The 20133-nt window shown below is 48.9% G+C and overlaps 1 protein-coding gene across 1 annotated transcript in view; it reads left to right on the top strand.

Annotated features, from left to right (window-relative positions):
• The first annotated feature begins 1435 nt into the window (after positions 1 to 1435).
• PKD1L2 (polycystin 1 like 2) overlaps positions 1436 to 20133 on the top strand; it is a 105002-nt gene continuing 86304 nt past the window's right edge. The window contains exons 1-6 of the mRNA XM_035282085.3: positions 1436 to 1764; positions 5386 to 5547; positions 6590 to 6775; positions 13948 to 14058; positions 15242 to 15389; positions 19752 to 19981. Of these exons, the coding sequence (XP_035137976.3) occupies positions 1464 to 1764; positions 5386 to 5547; positions 6590 to 6775; positions 13948 to 14058; positions 15242 to 15389; positions 19752 to 19981 (1138 nt within the window). The 5' untranslated portion in view covers positions 1436 to 1463. The remainder of the gene's footprint in view (positions 1765 to 5385; positions 5548 to 6589; positions 6776 to 13947; positions 14059 to 15241; positions 15390 to 19751; positions 19982 to 20133) is intronic.

Genomic DNA, 20133 nt, shown 5'->3' with positions numbered 1-20133 from the left:
TGGCCTAATAGTAGTATTTTTAGTAGAGACAGGGTTTTGCCATGTTGGCCAGGCTGGTCTCGAACTCCTGACCAGCCAAGGCAGGTGGATTGCCTGAGCTCAGGAATTCAAGACCATGCTACACAACATGGTGAAACCCTATCTCTACTAAAATACAAAAAATTAGCTGGGCATGGTGGTTTACACCTGTAGTTTCAGCTACCAGGGAGGCTGAGTCAGGAGAATTGCTTGAACCCAGGAGGCAGAGGTGGCCATGAGCTGAGATTGCACCATTCTACTCCAGCCTGGGCAACAAACAGAGCAAGACTCTCTGTCTCAAAATAAACAAACAAGCAAAAACCAAAAATCTTAGAGATCCTTCCAAATTTGTAGAGGAAGAATTAGTTCATTTCGAAAGTGGTTATAGATGATATCCCAAGTTTTGTGAACCTGTTTCCTATCAATGGATATTTAAGTTGTTTCCAATTTTTCCGTCTTATCAAATTCTGCCAGAAATAATCTTATTATATTACATTTCACACACATATAGATTTACCTGTTGGTATAATTCCGAGAAGTGCAATTACTACATTATAGAGTTTGTGCTTTTAAAATTTTGATCGATATTATCACGTTGCCCACAGTAGAGGTTGTACAAATTTACCATCAGCAAGCGGGGAGAGAGCCTGTTTACCCACATTTGGGGGGATGTGTTTGGAAATACTTTTGGAGGCCAGACTATACAAAGCCTTGTGTACAAAGCTAGGAAATTTGAACTTGACCCATGGACCATGGAAACCCATGTAAGTCGTGGATAAGGAAGATTGTTTCTGAGCTTTGAGTGAAAGCTTATTTTCATGATGACATCCAATAAATTGTTTAGGGGATTTTTATTCTCCAGCAGGCATGAGTAATGAATAACGTAATGAATCAGAGAGGGGACCAAGCATCCATTAGGATTTGAGCCGTGCTGGGGAGAGGATGGGTATCGTTTGCGCACAGCTGACAGTTGAAACAATGGGCTGGGATGTGAGAGCCACTTGGTTTCTTTACCGTCTTCCTGCCAAACTCTAACCTTCCTGCCGTTTCTCTTTTATCACACCCTTCCCACATGCTGATGGCTTTGCAGGAAACATAGAGCCCTCAGGGTAATGACATAAAACCAACAGCAAGGACTTTTTATCCACAGCTAACAGTTGACTGGAAGATAAGCAGACAGGTAATATAGCAACTTTATCTTTCCCTGGAAGACCATTTGACAAATTAATAAATAGACTTTGGAGCAGGCATTGAACGAAGAGCTGGGTGACACAAAAACGCAGACACTGTCAAGCTGAGTCTTTGTTTCTTCAACAAAAGGTAGTTGCCATTATTTGATGGAAAGACGGAAGGGAAGATGGATGATGATGGGTGGACGTGAGGGCACCCGCATATGAAAGTCCCAAGAGCGAGCCGCATCCAGAAGCCCCAGCAGTGGTTCAAGCATGAGTGCGGTGAGCTTGGTACTCCTGGTGCTTGCTCTGAGGTTTAGGGCCGCCACTGCCGAGCCAGAGGAGGGCAACTTTTGCTCTAAGAGCCAGGTGGCCTTCAGAGATGCTTGCTACGAATTTGTGCCACTTGGACGCACCTTCCACGATGCACAGAGCTGGTGCGAGGGGCAAGGAGGCCATTTGGTCTTCATTCACGATGAAGGCACCCAGCAGTTTCTGCAGAAGCACATCTCCCAGGACAGGGAATGGTGGATCGGACTCACGTGGAACTTGGCACAGAATGGAACCACGGAAGGTAGGCGCTGTGATCGCTGTGTTTTACGAGACACGTGTGCTTGCAATTCTTGCCATCACTTCTCACTCAAAGTAACATGGAACAAATGAATATGTCTTAATTGTCACGGTATGGATACCCTTCCCTTTGGTTGTTTGTGGATTAAATAAAACAATTCTTGTCTAATGCCTAGCACAGAATCTGGCACATGACTGACACTCTGGAAATGTTCACTTCTTGGCATGTTGCTAATAATGATACTCCGACTGCTCCGGTTCTTGCTAGAATAGTGCCAGGCACTATCCTGAGTGCTTCACAGTCATTCTCATGTTGAATTCTTACAATCACAATGAGAAAAATTATGTCCCCATTTTACAGTCTCAGAAAATAATGACTACGTTTTGCTTTTTTTTTTTTGAGACAGAGTCTTACTCTGTCATGAGGCTGGAGTGCAGTGGCGTGATCTTGGCTCACTGCAACCTCCACCTCTCGGGTTCAAGCAAGTCTCCTGCCTCAGCCTCCTGAATAGCTGGGACTACAAGCACATTCCACCACACCCAGCTAAGTTTTTTTGTAATTTTTTTTTAGTAGAGATGGGGTTTCACTATGTTGGCCAGGCTGGGACTAAGCTGTTTTTTTAAAGTGTCCCACCTGTGTTTCCCCACTTGCTGTGAGATTAAAGCAGTCCAAGTGCTTAGCATAGCTCCATTCCCGGTCTGATTTTAATGGTCCTGAGAGTCTTAGTTCTCCTTTATTCTCTGAGGGCTCTTTTTCTCAGCGCAGTGCAGTCAGGTGAGCCCTTCTCTATGAGCCGACAGGGCTCTGTTCTCACTTCCAAGGCAGCGCTTTCGGTGTGGCTTAAATGGCTTGTCTGTCTCCTTCTTAGACTGCAACCCCTTCAAGGAAAAACTGTACTCTGGCCATTTTTGTTTCCCAGTGCCTAGACACAATCGAGAACGGACAAGACTAGGCGTGGTGGTTCACGCCTCTAATCCCAGCACTTTAGGAGGCCAAGGCGGGTAGATCACTTGAGGTCAGGAGTTCGAGACCAGACTGACCAACATGGTGAAACCGCATCTGTACTAAACACACAAAAAGTAGCTGGGCGTGGTGGCACGCACCTTCAATCCCAGCGACTCAGGAGGCTGAGACAGGAGAATCGCTAGAATCCGGGAGACAGAGGTTGCGGTGAGCCAAGATCATGCCATTGCACTCTAGCCTGGGCAACAGAGAGAGAGAGACACTGTCTCAAAAAAAAAAAAAAAAAAAAAAGAGAGAGAGAATGGACAAGAAAACACTGGCATTTAAGTCCCCATGGATCCCACTAGGTAAGCCTGGCTACTCTCCTTTCACAGAGGAGGAAAATGAAGTCTAGAGAGAAACAACGTACTCAACATGACAGTGATGCCCAGCAGGGACTCCACCAGTCAGAGCGAGACTAAGCCTGACTTTCCTGCTGGGCACCTTGGGACCCAGAGGTTCTCTTTGCCCCTGCAGAAGCTATTGGGTTTGAGAAATAAGTCACGGCCTGAGCCGAACATCCACAGAAATACACCAGAGTGGATGGAAATGTTTTCATAAGTGAGCCACTGGGAAGCTTATTTAAGAAAACCCACAGCCAAGGGATTTGAATTCTTAAGATGCCAATGCAGGCAATGTCTCGTCAATGGTTTCTGGAGATGTAGATGCAACAGCAGCTGATTTCTGTATATCGATCATCTGCTCACATGCAGCTAGAGGAGCTGTGCCTGTGACAAGCTCTCAAGGGCTACTGAGTGGCTGTTGCAGATGATGAGGTGGTTCTAACTAGCTAATAGGTAACAACCTCCAATGTTTAATGTCGTTTAAGAAGCAAGGGCCAGACACTGTGTGCAATGAGATGGCATTTGTGTAAATAGATTTCAGGCAATCATAAATGCTGCTGTGTGAATACAATTCAGCCTGTAACCATTTATGAGAAACGTAACTCTGATGGAGAAGCCCATAGGTTGGGAGAGGGAATATACTTTCATTTTACATTCTTTGTACCATTTGGAATTTTAAAAACCATTTTATTTGCATGAATTTCTTTCAAAAAATTTATAATTATATTTTTGAGTATCCATAATAGATTTTTGGTTTTTGAAGCAGAGTCTCACTGTCTCCCAGGCTGGAGTGCAATAGCACCATCTTGGCTCACTGCAACCTCTGCCTCCCGAGTTTAAGCAATTCCCTGCCTCAGCCTCCCCAGTAGCTGGAATTAAAGGCATGCACCACCAAGCCCGGCCAATTTTTGTACTATTAGTAGAGACGGGGTTTCACCCACGTTGGCCAGGCTGGTGTTGAACTCCTGACCTCAAGTGATCCATCCACCTTGGCCTCCCAAAGTGCTGGGATTACAGGTCTGCACTACCGCACCCCACCCATAGTGAATTTTTAAATTTAGCATTTTCTAGCTCTCTGGTGTCCTCAACATGGTTCTGTTTTAAATACACACACACACACACAAACACACACACACACACACACACACACACACCCCTCTTAGAAGTTACATCAGTGTTTTCAAGGGTCTGAAGGGACCCAAAGTAGCAACAACTGCTTAAATTTTACCTGAGCACTGTACAGATGTACTTGGCAAGGGACACGGCTTATGAAGCCAATGGCACCTTAAAACATCCCATGGCCCATTTCTGGACTCTTTATTATTATTATTTTGAGACAGCGTCTTGCTCTGTCTCCTAGGCTGGAGTGTAGGGGCATAATCATGACTCACTGCAGCCTTGACCTCCTTGGCTTAAGCATCCTCCCAACTCAGCCTCCCGAGTAGCTGGGACCACAGAAACCATGCCTGATCATTTTTTTCTCTTTTTTTGTAGAGACAAGGTCTCTCTAGCTTGCCCAGGCTGGTCTTAAATCCAGGTGATCCTCCTGCCTCCGGGGCGTTGAGATATAGGCATGAGCCACCGTGGCTGGCCCCTGGGCTCTTCCTTAGATTGTGGTTAGGGCTGGGTGTACTGGCTCATGTCATCTCAGAACTTTGGGAGGCCGAGGCATGTGGAGTTCAAGCTCAGGAGTTGGAGGCCAGCCTGGGCAACATGGCAAAATCCCTATCTCTGCCAGAAATACAAAAAAAACCAGCCAGGCATAGTGGTGTCACCTACTCAGGAGGCTGAGGTGGGAGGATCGCTTAAGCCTGAGAGGCAGAGGCTGCCGTGAGCCGAAATGACACCCCCACTGCACTCCAACCCGGGTGACAGGGCAAGACCCTATGTCAAAATAAATAAACGACTGACTGTGGTTAGACAGAGCTGGCAGCCTCATTTATTTAATCAAAGCACCTTTTGTGAGCTCTCCAATTTGGTGTTTTGGTTCTTACACTGGGTGTTCAGTGAGGAAGAGAGCTTTACTGGTCTGGGGGAGCGAGGTCTCCAGCCCATAACATTAATAGCTGACCTGCTGCACACCGACGGCAGAGCAGGGGTGAGCCCTGCATTTGTGTGAATGGAGAGCTTTACTGGTCTGGGGGAGCGAGGTCTCCAGCCCATAACATTAATAGCTGACCTGCTGCACACCCACGGCAGAGCAGGGGTGAGCCCTGCATTTGTGTAAATGGAGTCAGAAGACAGTTGCTGAGTCCTGGCGGTCCTGTTGCCCTCCCAGGGCTGAGAACCTGGCTGGACACCTCTCATGTGACCTACAGCAACTGGCGCAGAGGGCAGGCCACCGCAGCCCCTGACACCTGTGGCCACATCGGGAGAGGCCCTTCCTCTGAGTGGGTGGCCTCGGACTGCACCCAGACCTTCGCCTTCGTGTGCGAGTTCGGTGAGTGAACGCTGCGCCGGGGTCCCCTCCTCCCACCCCATCTCCCTGCCTACGTGAGGCCCCCTCTCCAGGCTCGCCTCTCCCTCCTGTTTCCACCTCCATCTCTCTGACCTTCTCTTTCTCTTGCCCCCGCCTCTGTTTCAGTTTTCTCTTTGTCTTTCTTCCCCTTCTCTTTTTCTCGAATTCTCTCTCCCTCAGCCTCTGACTCTCTCCCTGTCTCTGTGGTCTCTCTGTCTCCCTCTCACTCTGCAGGGTCTGCCTGTGTCTGTGTCTGTCTCCCGTTGAAGAGCTGACCTGTGTGTGTTTTTCTGAGCTCACCTGTTTGTGGCTTCTCTCGCTGTCTCTGTGCTTCTCTCTCTGCCCGAGTGATGCTCCGTCACTCATCCCTGCCCTCTCCCCCTCCACCTGTCTGCCTTCCTGACTGCCCACCTGTCTCGTCTCTGTCTCTGTCTTTCCCTCTCTCTCTCTCTCTTTTTTTTTTTTTGACATGGAGTCTCGCTCTGTCGTCCAGGCTGGAGTGCAGTGGCACAATCTCAGCTCACTGCAATCTCCGCCTTCCAGGTTCAAGCAATTCTCCTGCCTCAACCTCCTGAGTAGCTGATATTACAGGTGCGAGCCACCATGCCTGGCTAATTTTTCTATTTTTTTAGTAGAGACAGAGTTTCGCCACGTTGGCCAGACTGGTCTCAAACTCCTGACCTCAAGTGATCTGCCCATCTCAGCCTCCCAAAGTGCTGAGATTACAGGGGAGAGCCACCATGCCTGGCCTCCAGGTTTAATATTACAGTGGGGGCACAGAGAACCTAACCAATTTGTTGAAGGTCACCCAGCAGCTTGTGGCTGGGCTGGATCTGATCCCTGGACCCTGGCTCAGTGCGATGCTGCCGATGACCACACTTTATTTCTCACCCCTGCCAAGCAACTCCTATCGGGTTCTTCCCTCTCAGCCCAACCCCCCAGGACCCTCCTCTTCCTGTGAACCCACACTCACCCATCTGTAACCTTAACCCCCCGTTAATGTCTTGCCTTGCCTTTGCCACAGGAGTTGGCCAGAGCCTGGCCTGCGAGGGCCTCAATGCCACCATGCACTGCGGTTCGGGGCAGGTCATCCAGGTCCAGGATGCCATCTATGGGCGCCAGAACCCCCATTTCTGCACCCAGGATGCCGGGCGTCCCTCAGATCTGGGGCAGGGATGCAGCTGGGCCAACATCAAGGATGAGGTGGCAGGTATGGCCCAAGGGCTCTGCAGCTCTGGCTGCCAGCGGAGGGCGGTTGCTGGTATTCTGTGCTCAGCAAGGGTTCCGCAAAAGCCTCTGACAATCTTCATCTCTGACGCTGGGCTCCAACACGAGGGAAAACCGGCCAGTCCCTGCGCATGGCACTGAGCAGGGAAGCAGGTGCCTGTGGCCCACCCACCCTGACATCAAACCCAGCCACAGATCTGGCAGGCATAGTGTGCCTTGACCCCTACTGGGTGCAGGAAACATCACTTTTTAAACTTAATTTTTTTTAATTTTGAAATACTCCAAACCTATAGACAAGAATAGAAAATACTGTAATGAACTCCCACAAATCCGCTGCCCACCTTCATCAGATCTCAACACCATGCACACTTGCTTAAGAATCTCTCGTCAGAAAAATGAATACAGCCGGGCACGGAGGCTCACGCCTCTAGTCTCAGCACATTGAGAGGTCAAGGCGGGTGGATCACCTGAGGTCAGGAGTTCAAGACCAGCGTGGCCAACATGGTGAAACGCTGTCTGTCCTAAAAATACAAAAATTAGCTGGGTGTGCTGGCGGCCTCCTGTAGTCCTAGGTATTCGGGAGGCTGAAGCAGGAGAATCACTTGAGTCCCAGAGGTGGAAGTTGCAGTGAACCAAGATCACGCCACTGCACTGCAGCCTGGGGGACAGAGTGAGACTGTCTCAAAAAAAAAAAGAATGAATACAACACTAGGATAGACTCCTGTGTATCCCTCTATAGTCCTGTTTCTGTCACGAATTCAATGTTTCTTAATCACATGCATGCTTCATGCTTCTCTATTTTCTTTCTTTCCTTCTTTTTCTGACAGTCTCTCTCTGTTGCCCAGGCTGGAGTGCAGTGGCCTGATCTCTGCTCCCTGTAAGCTCCACCTCCTGGGTTCAAGAAATTCTCATGCCTCAGCCTCCTGAGTAGATGGGATTATAGGCGCTCACCACCATGCCTGGCTAATTTTTGTATTCTTAGTATAGAGGGGGTTTCACCATGTTGGCCAGGCTGGTCTCGAACTCCTGAGTTTAGATAATCTACAGGTCTCCGCCTCCCTAAATGCTGGGATTACGGGTGTCAACAACCACGCCTGCTTTATTTTCACCTGCTATGCATGCATTCCTAAACACTATGGAGTGTTTCTTTGCAGGGTTTTGTTTTGTTTTTGAGACACAGTCTAGCTCTGTCACCCAGGCTGGAATACAGTGGCACAATTTTCATCCACTGCAACCTCTGCCTCCTAGGTTCAAGCAATTCTTGTGCCTCAGCCTCCCGAGTATAGCTGGGACTGCAGGCATGTGCCACCACACCTGGCTAATTTTTTATATTTTTAGCAGAGATGGGGTTTCACCACGTTTTCCAGGCTGGTCTCAACCTCCTGACCTCAGTTGATCTGCCTGCCTCAGCCTCCCAAAGTGTTGGGATTACAGGCTTGAGCCACCGTGCCCTGCCACTTTGCAGGGTTTTAATGTTTATATAATGGTATCTTACCGTGTCATTCTACGGAGTTCGTTTTTCTTTTCGTTTTGGTTCTTGTATTTCACTCAACGTTATGGTTTTGAGATGTATTACCCATCTTGATACACGCTGTGCTAGTTTATTTCATCTGTTGTGTAACTGCGCTGTCCCTTGTCTCTTCTGTCGGGAGAGGTGTGGGTTGGTTCTTAACCTTTGTGATTGTGGATGACGCTGAAGCTAAGCTCCTGATGGATGGTATCTCTTGTTCACATGGAAAAGTAACTTCAGGGCTTCGTTTTTCTAAATCAGATTAACTCTATTTCTGAGCTGCACTTGCTTAGTTACCAGGATTCAGTTTCTGGGATTATGGGGGTTTCTGGCATCTGCTGGGAGGTGAAAACTCCTCAGAGACTTCCCTGGTCCAGGACATTGGGGAGCCCTCTCCTTTCCGCTGCTGTGACCACTGGCCAGCCTGCAGGGTCGAGGAAGTCAGGTGGTCTGCTGCTTCTTGGCTAAGTGAGGACACAGTCCCCGTGGCCAGGCTGCAAGCCCCAGTCCCGGGAACCAGCCTCCCCAGTTATGCCTCTTGCAACTCTCCTCTGAACCTCTGCCTCTGCCCGAAGACCCTTTGAAGATTCAGGGAGGGATGCTCGATACTCCCAGAACCTCCTCCTGCCTTGGGAAACTGAGAATGGCTTCTCTGTCCTCACGCCTCTTGGAAGCAACATGGGGAAAGGAAATGTTAAAAGCAGCAGGCTGGTTTTCACCGACTCTTCTGAATCCAGCGTTCCTGAGGCTGTGGCCCCTGCCAGGAGGAAGGGCCCCAGATGGGAGGATGGATGTACCTCCCTCACTGGGGCACTGTTGGGCTGGGTGGGCTGTTTACTCAAAGGCTCAGCTGCAAGTTCCTGAAATGTGACATCCACAGCTCAGATAGCATGTTAGAGGGGAGCCCTGAACCCTGCTGTGGGGATTGGAGGAGGAGCACAGGGAGGACCCCAGGGGGTCTGTAGCTAAGTGCCCTCATCACTCATTCAGTCAGCCAATAAACACTGTGGTTTTTTTTTTTGTTTTTTTGTTTTGAGACGAAGTCTTGCTCTGTTGCCCAGGCTGGAGAGTAGTGGTGCAATCTCAGCTCACTGCAGCCTCCGCCTCCCAGGCTCAAGCCATTCTCCTGCCTCAGCCTCCCAAGTAGCTGGAATTACAGGAGAGCACCACCACACCTGGCTAATTTTTTATTTTTTGTAGAGACAGGATTTCAACATGTTGGCCAGCCTGGTCTTGAACTCCTGACCTCAAGTGATCCACCCACCTTGGCCTCCCAAACTGCTGAGATTACATGCATGAGCCATGGCACCCTGCCCAAACTCTGTTTTTCAAAGAGCTCACAGTATCGTGGGGAGATAGTGATACACAGGCAATGAACTAATGCTGTGATAAATGCCACAACCCAGAAGAGCAAACACTATCCATTTATTCATGCAAAACGAGTTTTGCACCTACTACGTGCCAGGTACTGTTCTATGTGCTGGAGATGTAGCAATGAACCAAAAAATTTTAAAAACCTCCCGCTTGATTTACAACATGCTTCCGACCCCAGGTGTCCGGATTGCTTCTGAGCCACAAGGCATCTTGGGACCTGAAGGGGTTTTAAAGTTTGTCTGCAAGACGTGTTTAGATCCTGGAATTAGATTGGATTTAGTTTACTTTCATTTTTTTTTTTTTTTTAAGTGGATTATATGTGGCTACAAAGAGTCATAGAAAAACACAGGTTCTGGAATTAGACCTCTCTTGGAGACTGTTTAATCTGAGAACAGAGATGAGGTGGTGGCTGGCGTTCCTGTTTGATCAGAGGGGCTCACCTGATCATGGGGTGGAGGTGGGGCTCAGGAAAGCTTTACGGGGGGCGGCACCAGGAGGCTGGCTGTGAAGGAAGAGCAGGATCCAGCTGGGAGAAAGGCTGGGGGACAAGGTGGTGAGGACATGAGGTGGCAGGCTCAGGTGTGGACTGTAGTATGAACCATGACGGTGAAGAGAGAGCCCCGGATGGTCTCACTGGGTAACCACAGGGTTAGAAAAAACCTCAGTGGGGACGTAGCCTCCACACCTTGAGGCACTTTATGTATTTCGAGGGGATGTTAAATATTTTGAGTGGTTTAATTTGTGAGCTGGAAGGTGAGCCCTGCTGCTACCCCCAGGGCAGACTGCTTAGACCAAGTCCAAGGATAGGGCAGCATCCCTGGGATGTGGGCAGCAGACAAGAGGGTGGCAGGTCGGGGTTCATTCCCAGCTCAGCCCCTGCTGCCTAGGTGACCCAGGGAAGTAGCAGAATCTTTCTGAGTTTTGTGGGGCTCCCGTGAGGGTCAGAAGAACCTGGGGAAGAGTGTGGCACTTTGTAGACACTCTGACAGTCCTGCCTTCTCTGTCCAGCTGGCTCTGAGACAGCAGTATCAGAGTGAGCATCCCCTGGGAGCTTGTTGGAAATGCACACTCTCTACCTGCACCCTATACCTGCTGAATCAGAATCCTGGGGGCAGGGTCTGGTCCCAGTTAATTGCTGACCTGGGGCTCCCGTTGAGGGAACTGCTGGAGCAGCAGGGAAGAGACTTAAAAAAACAAGAGTCAGGGCATGGGGTTCATATCTGTAATCCCAGCACTTTGGGAGGCCAAGGTGGGCAGATAACTTGAGGTAAGGAGTTCGAGACCAGCCTGGCCAACATGGTGAAACCCCATCTCTATCAAAAATACAAAAATTAGCCAGGTTTGGTGACATGTGCCGGTAATTCCAGCTACTCAGGAGGCTGAGGCAGAAGAATCACTTGAACTCAAAAGGTGAAGGCTGCAGTGGGCTGAGATCATGCCACTGCACTCCAGCCTGGGCAACAGAGTGAGACCCTGTCTTCAAATAAAATAAAATAAACTCTCCACCTCTTTTGGAGATTACAGTTAAGTGCTGTGGATACACATAATGGGAGTAACTCAGATTGAGGAGTGTATCCAACCAGGTCTTTCAATAGAAGGAATTTAATGTAGGGAATTGGTTTCCCAAGTCATGAAAGTGCTGAGAAGCCAAGTGAGGGGACGCCGCTGCAGCCCCATGATTAGCAGCCAGGGAAAGCTACTACCACCCCTAAACGCTGGAAGAATAACCGGAAGGAATGTTTTTATCAAAACCAGAAGTCAGGTTCATCCAGCAGGTACTATAGCCATGGCAGAGCTTGCCAGGTGGGAGATAGGACTGTGTATGGAGGGCCTGTCCAGAGGGAGCTGGAGCTACAGGGGAGCTGCTGTGAGGGGCAAGATGAGACGTACCCTGGCTTCTGTCCTCTTTCTGCCTGGCATAGGCAGAGTTACGGCCCTCAAGAATTATCATCCGAATCCATGGAGCTGTGGGTATGATGAGACACCATGCCTGTGGCTATGGTCCATGCCAAAAGGTACTTTGCAGATGTAATTAAGGTTGCTAATCAGTTGGTTTTAGGATAGAAAGATGATGCTGGAATATGCCATTGGGCACAGTCTAACATGTGAGCCCTTAAAAGCACAGAACTTTCTCTTGTTAGAAGCAGAAGACAGATGTGGGAAAAGGAGAAGTCAGAGAGATTCCAAGAGCGAGAAAGGTTTGATGCACTGCTGGCTGTGAGATGCACGGGTTGCATGGAAGGACTGAAGAGGGGGCTTTAGGAGCTGAGGGCGGAATTCTGCCAAAAGATTGAGATTGGAAGTAGATCCTTCCCTAGAGCCTCCAGAAGGAAACACAGCTGGCCAGGCACAGTGCCTCACACCTGTAATCCCATCACTTTGGGAGGCCAAGGCAGGAGGAGCACCTGAGGTCAGGAATTGGAGACCAGCCTGGCCAACATGGTAAAACCCTCTCTCTACTAAAAATACAAAATTAGCTGGACGTGGTGGCACATGCCTCTAATCCCAGCTACTTGGGAGGCTGAGGCAGGAGAATTGCTTAAACCTGGAAGGCGGAGGTTGTGGTGAGCCAAGATCGCACCACTGCACTCCAGCCAGGGCAATAAGAGTGAAACTCTGTCAAAAAAAAGAAAAAAAGAGAAAAGAAAAGAAACACAGCCCTGCTGACACCTTAGTGTCAGCCCTGTGATACCCCTGGGCAGAGGCCAGCTGAGCCTACCCAGACTTCTGACCTCCACACAGAATTGTGAGATTTTAAAAATCTGTGCTGTTTTATTAATTTTTCATTGAAATGGAGTCTCACTCTGTTGCCCAGGCTGGAGTGCAATGCTATGATCTCGGCTTACTGCAACCTCTACCTCCCAGGTTCAAGCAATTCTTCTGCCTCACCCTTCTGAGTAGCTGGGACTACAGGCACCTGCCACCACACCTGGCTAATTTTTGCTTTTTTAGTAGACAAGGAGTTTCACTGTGTTGGCCAGGCTGGTCTCGAATTCCTGACCTCAAACGATCCACCTGCCTCAGTCTCCCAAAGTGCTGGGATTACAGGCATAAGCCACAACACCTGGCAAAAAATCGACATTTTTGTTTTGTTTTGAGATGGAGTCTCATTCTGTAGCCTAGGTTGGAGTGCAATGGCACAATCTCTACTCACTGCAACCTCTGCCTCCCAGGCTCAAGCTATTCTCCTGGCTCAGCCTCCCAAGTAGCTGGGATTACAGACATGTGCCACCATGTCCAGCTAATTTTTGTATTTTTAGTAGAGACGGGGTTCACCGTGTTGGTCAGGATGGTCTTGATCTCTTGACCTCTTGATCCACCCGCCTTGGCCTCCCAAACTACTGTAATTACAGGTGTGAGCCGCTGTGCCTGGCCAAATCTATATTGTTGTAAGTCATTAAGCTAGTGGTAATTTGTTACAACAGTGACTAGAAATGAATATACCACCATCCAGTCCTCCACCAGTGCTGGCCATGGGCCAAGTCTACCTGGACGCCAGTGGCCAAGGGAGTTTGGAAAATGTAGTTCCCTGCGATACAGAGCAGGGCAGGCTGAGGGTGGTTCTGTGGGCCCAGGGCCAACTGCCCAGAAGAGGTGGGATCTATCAGGTAACCAGGAAAACACAGGTGGGTGTTCTGGGCCTGTTTCTTTCTCCCAGGCTTCTTTGCAGGCATCCCTTGGACAGGGGGAGAGGTGCTGGATGACCCTGAAGTTTCTGGAATGGGCTGTCCCTATTCCTCCCTTCTGTGGGCACGAGGCATCCTGATAGATACGGGATTTTAACCAGCCCCCTGTGCTGGTTCTCCGGGTATAGATTTCTATTTCGGGCCATCTGACTAGTGCTGCTGAATCGGTGGTTCTCAAAGTGGGGTCCCTGGTCCAGCAGTATCAGGATCAGCATCCCATAGGAGCTGGTTAGAAAGGCAAATTCTCCAGCTGCACGCTGTACCTACTGAACCAGAATCACTGGGGGTGGGGTCAGAAATGAGGTATCTTCGTAAGCCCCACAGGGGGATCTGGTGCAAGCTGAAGTCTGAGACCAGGATGCTAGACCCTGAACTACGTGAGGGCAGAGACCCTCCTCCTCCATCCCCTGAGTACCTAGCCCAGTGCCTGGTCTTCAGGAAATATCAAAAGGCAATTGTTGGGCGGATGTTGGGTAAGTGAATGGGTGGATGAGATGTCACTCATCTCTGTTCAGCTCTGTTGAATGTATCCTCTTTTGTCTTGCACACCATCCCTGCTTCCCCTTGGATGTGGGTGTTTCCCAGGCCAGTGCCAGGGGCTGCAGGCATGCCAGGTGGCAGCAGATGAGACCTACTTTGGAGACCTGTGTCCGACTCAGGGCAGCTACCTGTGGGTCCAGTACCAGTGTCGGGAAGGTGAGTCCCCAACTTGCTTGAGCATAGAAATTTCCCTCTTAGGCCAGGCACGGTGGCTCACATCTGTAATCCCAGCACTTTGGGAGGCTGAGGTGGGCGGATCACCTGAGGTTGGGAGTTGGAGACCAGCCTGACCAACATAGAGAAACCCTGTCTCTACTAAAAAATATAAAATTAGCCTGGTGTAGTGGCGCATGCCTGTAATCTTAGCTACACTGGAGGCTGAGGCAGAAGAATCGCTTGAACCTGGGAGGCAGAGGTTGCCATGAGCCAAGGTCGTGCCATTGTACTCCAGCCTGGGCAACAAGAGCAAGACTCCATCTCAAAAAACAAAAAAAAAAAACACAGAAATTTCCCTCTTATTTCGTGGCATGTCTATCTTCCCCTGAAAACAGAGGCAGCAGCCACCCACATGGGCTAATCTCTGTGTGCTAAGAGACTTCCTTATTCAAAATTGTTCCCTTCGGCTGGGTGCGGTTTCTCACATCTGTAATCCCAGCACTTTGGGAGACCAGGGCAGGAGGATAGCTTGAGCCCAGGAGTTTGAGACCAGCCTGGGAAACATGAAGAAACCCAGTCTCTACAAAAGTATAAAAATGAGGCTGGGTGCATGGCTCATGCCTGTAATCCCAGCACTTTGGGAGGCTGAGGAGGGGTGAATCACTTGAGGTCAAAAGTTTTAGACTAGCCAGCCAACATGGTGAAACCCTGTCTCTACTAAAAAAAAAAAAAACACAAAAATTAGCCAGGCATAGTGGCATGCACCTGTAGTCCCAGGTACTTGGATGGCTGAGGTGGGAGAATCACTTGAACCCGGGAGGCAGAGGTTGCAGTGAGCAAAGATCGCACTACTGCCCTCCAGCCTAGGTGACAGAGTGCAATCCTGTCTCAAAAAATAAAAATAAAAATTTGCTGTGTGTGGTAGTACGCACCTGTAATCCCAGCTACTCAGTCTCTACTGAGGTGGGAGGATCACCTGAGCCTGGGGAGATGAAGGCTGCAGTGAGCCACGATTGTGCCACTGTAATCCAGCCTGGGTGAAAGAACAAGACCCTGTCTTAAAAAAAAAAAAAAATCCACATAAAAATACTGGACAGGTAGCCAGAAGAGAGAGTAGGTTATAAACAGAAATGTGCAATTTTGCTTCACAAGGGCATGCAGTGTTTTGTGTTTTGGTCCACAGGCCTGCAGCTGATGGTGTCTGGTGAGAGTTTCATCTTTGACAATGTCACCATCTCTCTGACATGGCTCCTCTCGCCCTACATAGGAAACCTGTCCTGTATAATTAGTACAGGAGACGGCCACACTTTTGACCCCTACTACCCTCCCAGGTAAGAGGAGTCTCTGAGCCTTGAGTCAGGTCTTATCATCAGGGTTTTTTTGCCATAAAACAAACCAACCCAAAAGTTGGTGGCTTAAAACAAGTTACCATTTCTTATGGTTCTTTGGAGACCTGGTGGCTTTTCGTGTCTGTGTGGAGTTGGCTGGGGTGGGCTGTCTAGGAAGATCTTCCTCACATCTAGTGGTCAGCTGGATGTCAGTTAGAGGCACGTGCTGTTCATCACTCAACAGGTTAGCCTAGGCTCATTCGCACGGTGGCAAAATGTCCCTAGCTGCAGATGACAGCAGAGCCTGATGAGCAAACATTTTTTCAAATCTCTGCTCGTGTTACATTTCTAAGACACCGTTGGTCAAAGCAAGTTCCATGGCTAAGACCAGATTCAACAGGTGGAGAAGTAGATCCCACCTACTGACAGACGGGGCATGGAACCACACTGCAAGGTGGTCCCATTCAGGAATGGGAGGAACTGTTGCTACTATGTGTTTTTGAGATGGAATCTCGCTCTGTCGCCCAGGCTGGAGTGCAGTGGTATGATCTTGGCTCACTGCAACCTCTGCCTCCTGGGTTCAAGCAACTCCCTGCCTCAGCCTCCCGAGTAGCTGGGATTACAGGTGCATGCTACCATGCCTGGCTAATTTTTTTTGTATTTTTAGTAGAGACAGGTTTTCAGCATCTCAGCCAGGCTTGTCTTGAACTCCTGACCTCATGATCCACCCACCTCAGCTTCTCAAAGTGTCGGGATTACAGGCGTGAGCCACTACTCCCGGCCTGCTGCTACTTTTGCAAACACACTACCTCATAGATTTTTTTTGTTCTCTTTTCTTTTCTTTTTTTTGAGACAGGGTCTCCCTCTGTCGCCCAGGCTGGAGTGCAGTGGTGAGATCTCAGTTTTGAGTGATTCTTCTGCCTCGGCATCCTGAGTAGCTGGGACTATAGGTGTGCTCCACCATGCCCAGCTAATTTTTGTATTTTTAGTAGAGATGAGGTTTCGCCGTGTTGGCCAGGCTGGTCTTGAACTTCTGACCTCAGGTGATCCGCCCACCTTGGCCTCTCAAAGTGCTGGGCTTAAAGGTATGAGCCACTGTGCCTAGTCACCACCTCCCTTTAAAAAATCATTTTTATAAACAGTGGGAAATGCCTTTCTGATGACTTCTTATCATACCGGCAGCCACAGTACTCAATTTACAATATGAAAAATCGCACGAATTTTGATTTTTGAGTACACGGAAGCCACATATTTTGTGTAAATATCACTGTGCTTTTCTTTTATGTGTTGGTACAGCCTCCTATTTTTTCTTAACTCTGCATTAGTCTAAGAGGTGAAATTTTTAAATCAAACCCTTCGTGTCCATTGTAGTTAATTAATACGAGCTGACGGGGGGAATTACATTGCATAGAAGTCAGAAGACGTCTCTTTTAGAAGCTCCTTTTCACCTTGCCTCATGTTCACTTGCATGGAGGGCTTTTTTGTTTCTCTGTCATGGAAAATTTTCTGCATTTCTGAAATTGTATTATTGGCCTTACAGAACAATTTGCATGTGGTGAAATCGGTGAGAATCCAGTGTTGGTTAGTTAAGTGCCACCTACTGGCAGATCTAGGAATTGACATTGTTCTTCCGTTATTAATCAGAGCAGCTTCTGCAAACACTGAGGTTGGGAGTGCAGAGATTTGTCTGGAAACCAATAATCCACAAAACAATACAAGCCTTAGCGTGACCCAGAGCTAAAGCCCTGTCTGAGGGAACCTGAATTATAAGGTAGGAGCAATGGATCTAGAGAAAAGAGAGCAGCATGACCCTGAAAGGGTGTGGCATATTGAAAGGACTGCAAGCACCTCCCCATGCCTGGAGTTCAGGCTTCTGTGAAAAATGGCAGATGCTGGGAAATTCAGCAGGAGTCTGTTCCTGAAGAGCCTTTGATGCCAGCCAGTCTAACGTAGGTGGGGTCTGTCAACTAAAGCAAAATCAAGCTTTTTACATAATTATGCTTAGTTTTATTTAGAAGTCTTACTGCAAACTGTGGACTGATGACCACAGCCCAGGAGGAAACTTTCTTTCTTTTTTATTTTTATTTTTTGATAAGAATCTTTCAAAGAGGTTCTGCCAGACTGCCCCAAACAGCGTTTCAGCTCATAGCTTATATATGGGTTGTGGAGGTTCAGTCCACATAAAATCACATCAAAGTTTGGGTGCAAGAGTACATCTGGCTCAAGACAACTCAAGTTTATCTTGTTGGCTGGCTTCAGTAGCTCATGCCTGTAATCCCAGCACTTGGGAGGCCAAGGTGGATAGATCACTTTGGGTCAGGAGTTCAAGACGAGCCCGGCCGCCATGGTGAAACCCCATCTCTACTAAAACAGACAAACACACACACACACACACACACACACACACACACACACACACACACACAAAAACAGACAAAAATTATCTGGACATGGTGGTACATGGGAGGCTAATGGAGAATCACTTGAACCTGAGAGGCAGAGGTGGCAGTGAGTTGAGATCGTGCTACTGCTCTCCAGCCTGGAAAACAGAGAGAAACTCTGTCCCAAAAAAAAATCTTGTTACAGATTGCAGAAGCATAATCACTGGCCATCTCAGACATCATCTTACATGTAAGAAAAGGACCGGAGTCATATATCTTTTTAGGAATATAGTGACTCAGGCTAGAGACATGGAAGCCGAGTGCTCTCTTCTGTTTTGTCTTCAAAGTGCTTCTTCTGGAGGGCTGCCTGTCACTGCAGAGTTGGGGGCTTCCTGAGATATGCTGGCAAACAGAAATGAGCGCACCTGTCTCCTTGAGTTTGCTGCTTTGTCTCACAAGGACCAGGAAATAGACTCTGATGTGGAACACGGGGAGGGAGCACTAAGATGAGACAAGAGGAGAGTTGAACCGGAAGGCAGGGGCCACCGAAGCCTTGCCAATCCTGCAGAAACCTCTGAGCGGGGATGGCCTTCAGAACTGTTTCCCATTGAGGCCAGAGAGCCAGACCATTATACCCTGGCATTGAGCACTCAGTGGTGCAGGATGCCCACGGGAGGGGAGGTAGGCTTAAGCAAGGCAGCTCCCTTTGGCTAAAAGGGACTCCTGGACCTGGATTCAGCTGTGAGCCCACAGCCACAGCTCGTAGGTGTACTGGGGGAATGCATGCCTCAGGCTTGAAGGGTGGAATCTGGGGGATGCCCTACAGTACCCACTACAGAAGATAACAGCAGGGTCTTTAGGCCAGGAATTACACAGTCTAAGCTGTTAACATTATTGCTAATGTTACTAGTACTCACTTGATAACTTTTTGTGTGTGTGACAAGGTCTTACTCTGTCACCCAGGCTGGAGTGCAGTGGTGCAATCTCAGCTCACTGCAACCTCTGCCTTCTGGGTTCAAGCGATCCTCCTGCCTCAGCCTCCTGAGTACCTGGGTTACAGGGGTGCACCACCATGCCCAGCTAATTTTTGTATTTTTAGTAGAGACGATGTTTCACCATGTTGGCCAGGCTGGTCTCTCGGCCTCCCAAAGTGCTGGGATTACAGGCGTGAGCCACTGCACCGGCCAGCCAAGGAGTTTTATACAACCAGATCTTGTGAGAACCCACTCACTGTCAAGAGAACATCCATGAGAAACTGCCCCCAAGAGCCAATCACCTTCCACCAGGCCCCACCTCCAACACGGGATGTTAGGTAGAGTGAACTCCAAGTTTCTCTCCAAAGATTCAGTATGTCAGTATGTTCAGTTCTTTGTCTTCCATTTTAAGTTTAACTTCCTTGTAGTTTCAGTAAACAGCCTTTTCCACCAGTTCTAATCAGTAGTTCACATCTGTTCTCCCAGTTCCCTGCTCCGTCCTGACTCATCCTGGTCACCTGCCCCAGTCACCTGCTCCGGTCACCTGCTTTGACCTAGGTCATCCCTGGCTATCTGCTCTGACCCATCCCCTAACTGTCCTTCCTGCCAAACTACCCACCCCACCACTCCGGCCCATATCCCTGTTCACCTTAAAAGAGCCAATCAGAATTAGACTAGATTGTGTGGTCCAACCCCAGCCAATAGGGGAACAACACAGCAGTAGGGGCTACCTGTGTAAGGAATAGAAACCCCTTCCCCTCCCTTGTCCAGGTGTGTGCTCACCATTGTTCATCTGTGAGCTACGCCCTTCTATAGAAGTAAATTGCCTTGCTGAGGAAGTTTATATTTGAGTGCTGCTGCTTTTGCGGCACCATTTACATATAACATGTTGATTACGACTCAACATGAGATTTGGGCAGGAGCACAGATCCAAATCCTGTCAGTGTGTGTGTAAATGCGTGTCTTTGTGTTTTCCCAACACTGGTAATGTCCCTGACTGTGGCCAGCAGTGTGTCCAGCAATGTGATCCACCAGTTCACATCTCCTGGGGAATTCACCGTGTTTGCCGAGTGCACAACCAGTGAGTGGCATGTGACAGCTCAGAAGCAAGTGACTGTGCGGGACAAGATGGAGAGGCTCAGTGTGACTGCATGCCCTGGCCTGTCCAAGTCAGGAGCCAGCCCCCTCTGCCAGGCTGTCTTTGGGGATCCTCTGTGGATTCAGGTGGAGCTTGATGGAGGTGAGTCTGCAGAATTGAGCACATCAAGGCAAACTATAAAATCACTCATTTCCTCCAAACATATCCAACGCCCAGGACTTAATAAATAGTGGGCTGGACACTGTGGCTCATGCCTGTAATTCTGTCAATTTGGGAGGCTGAGGGAGGTACAT

This window comes from Callithrix jacchus, chromosome 20 (genome assembly GCF_049354715.1).
Source record: "Callithrix jacchus isolate 240 chromosome 20, calJac240_pri, whole genome shotgun sequence".
Taxonomy (NCBI): domain Eukaryota; kingdom Metazoa; phylum Chordata; class Mammalia; order Primates; family Cebidae; genus Callithrix; species Callithrix jacchus.
Note: the sequence above shows the minus strand (reverse complement) of the source record. Positions and strands in the feature narration are given on the sequence as shown.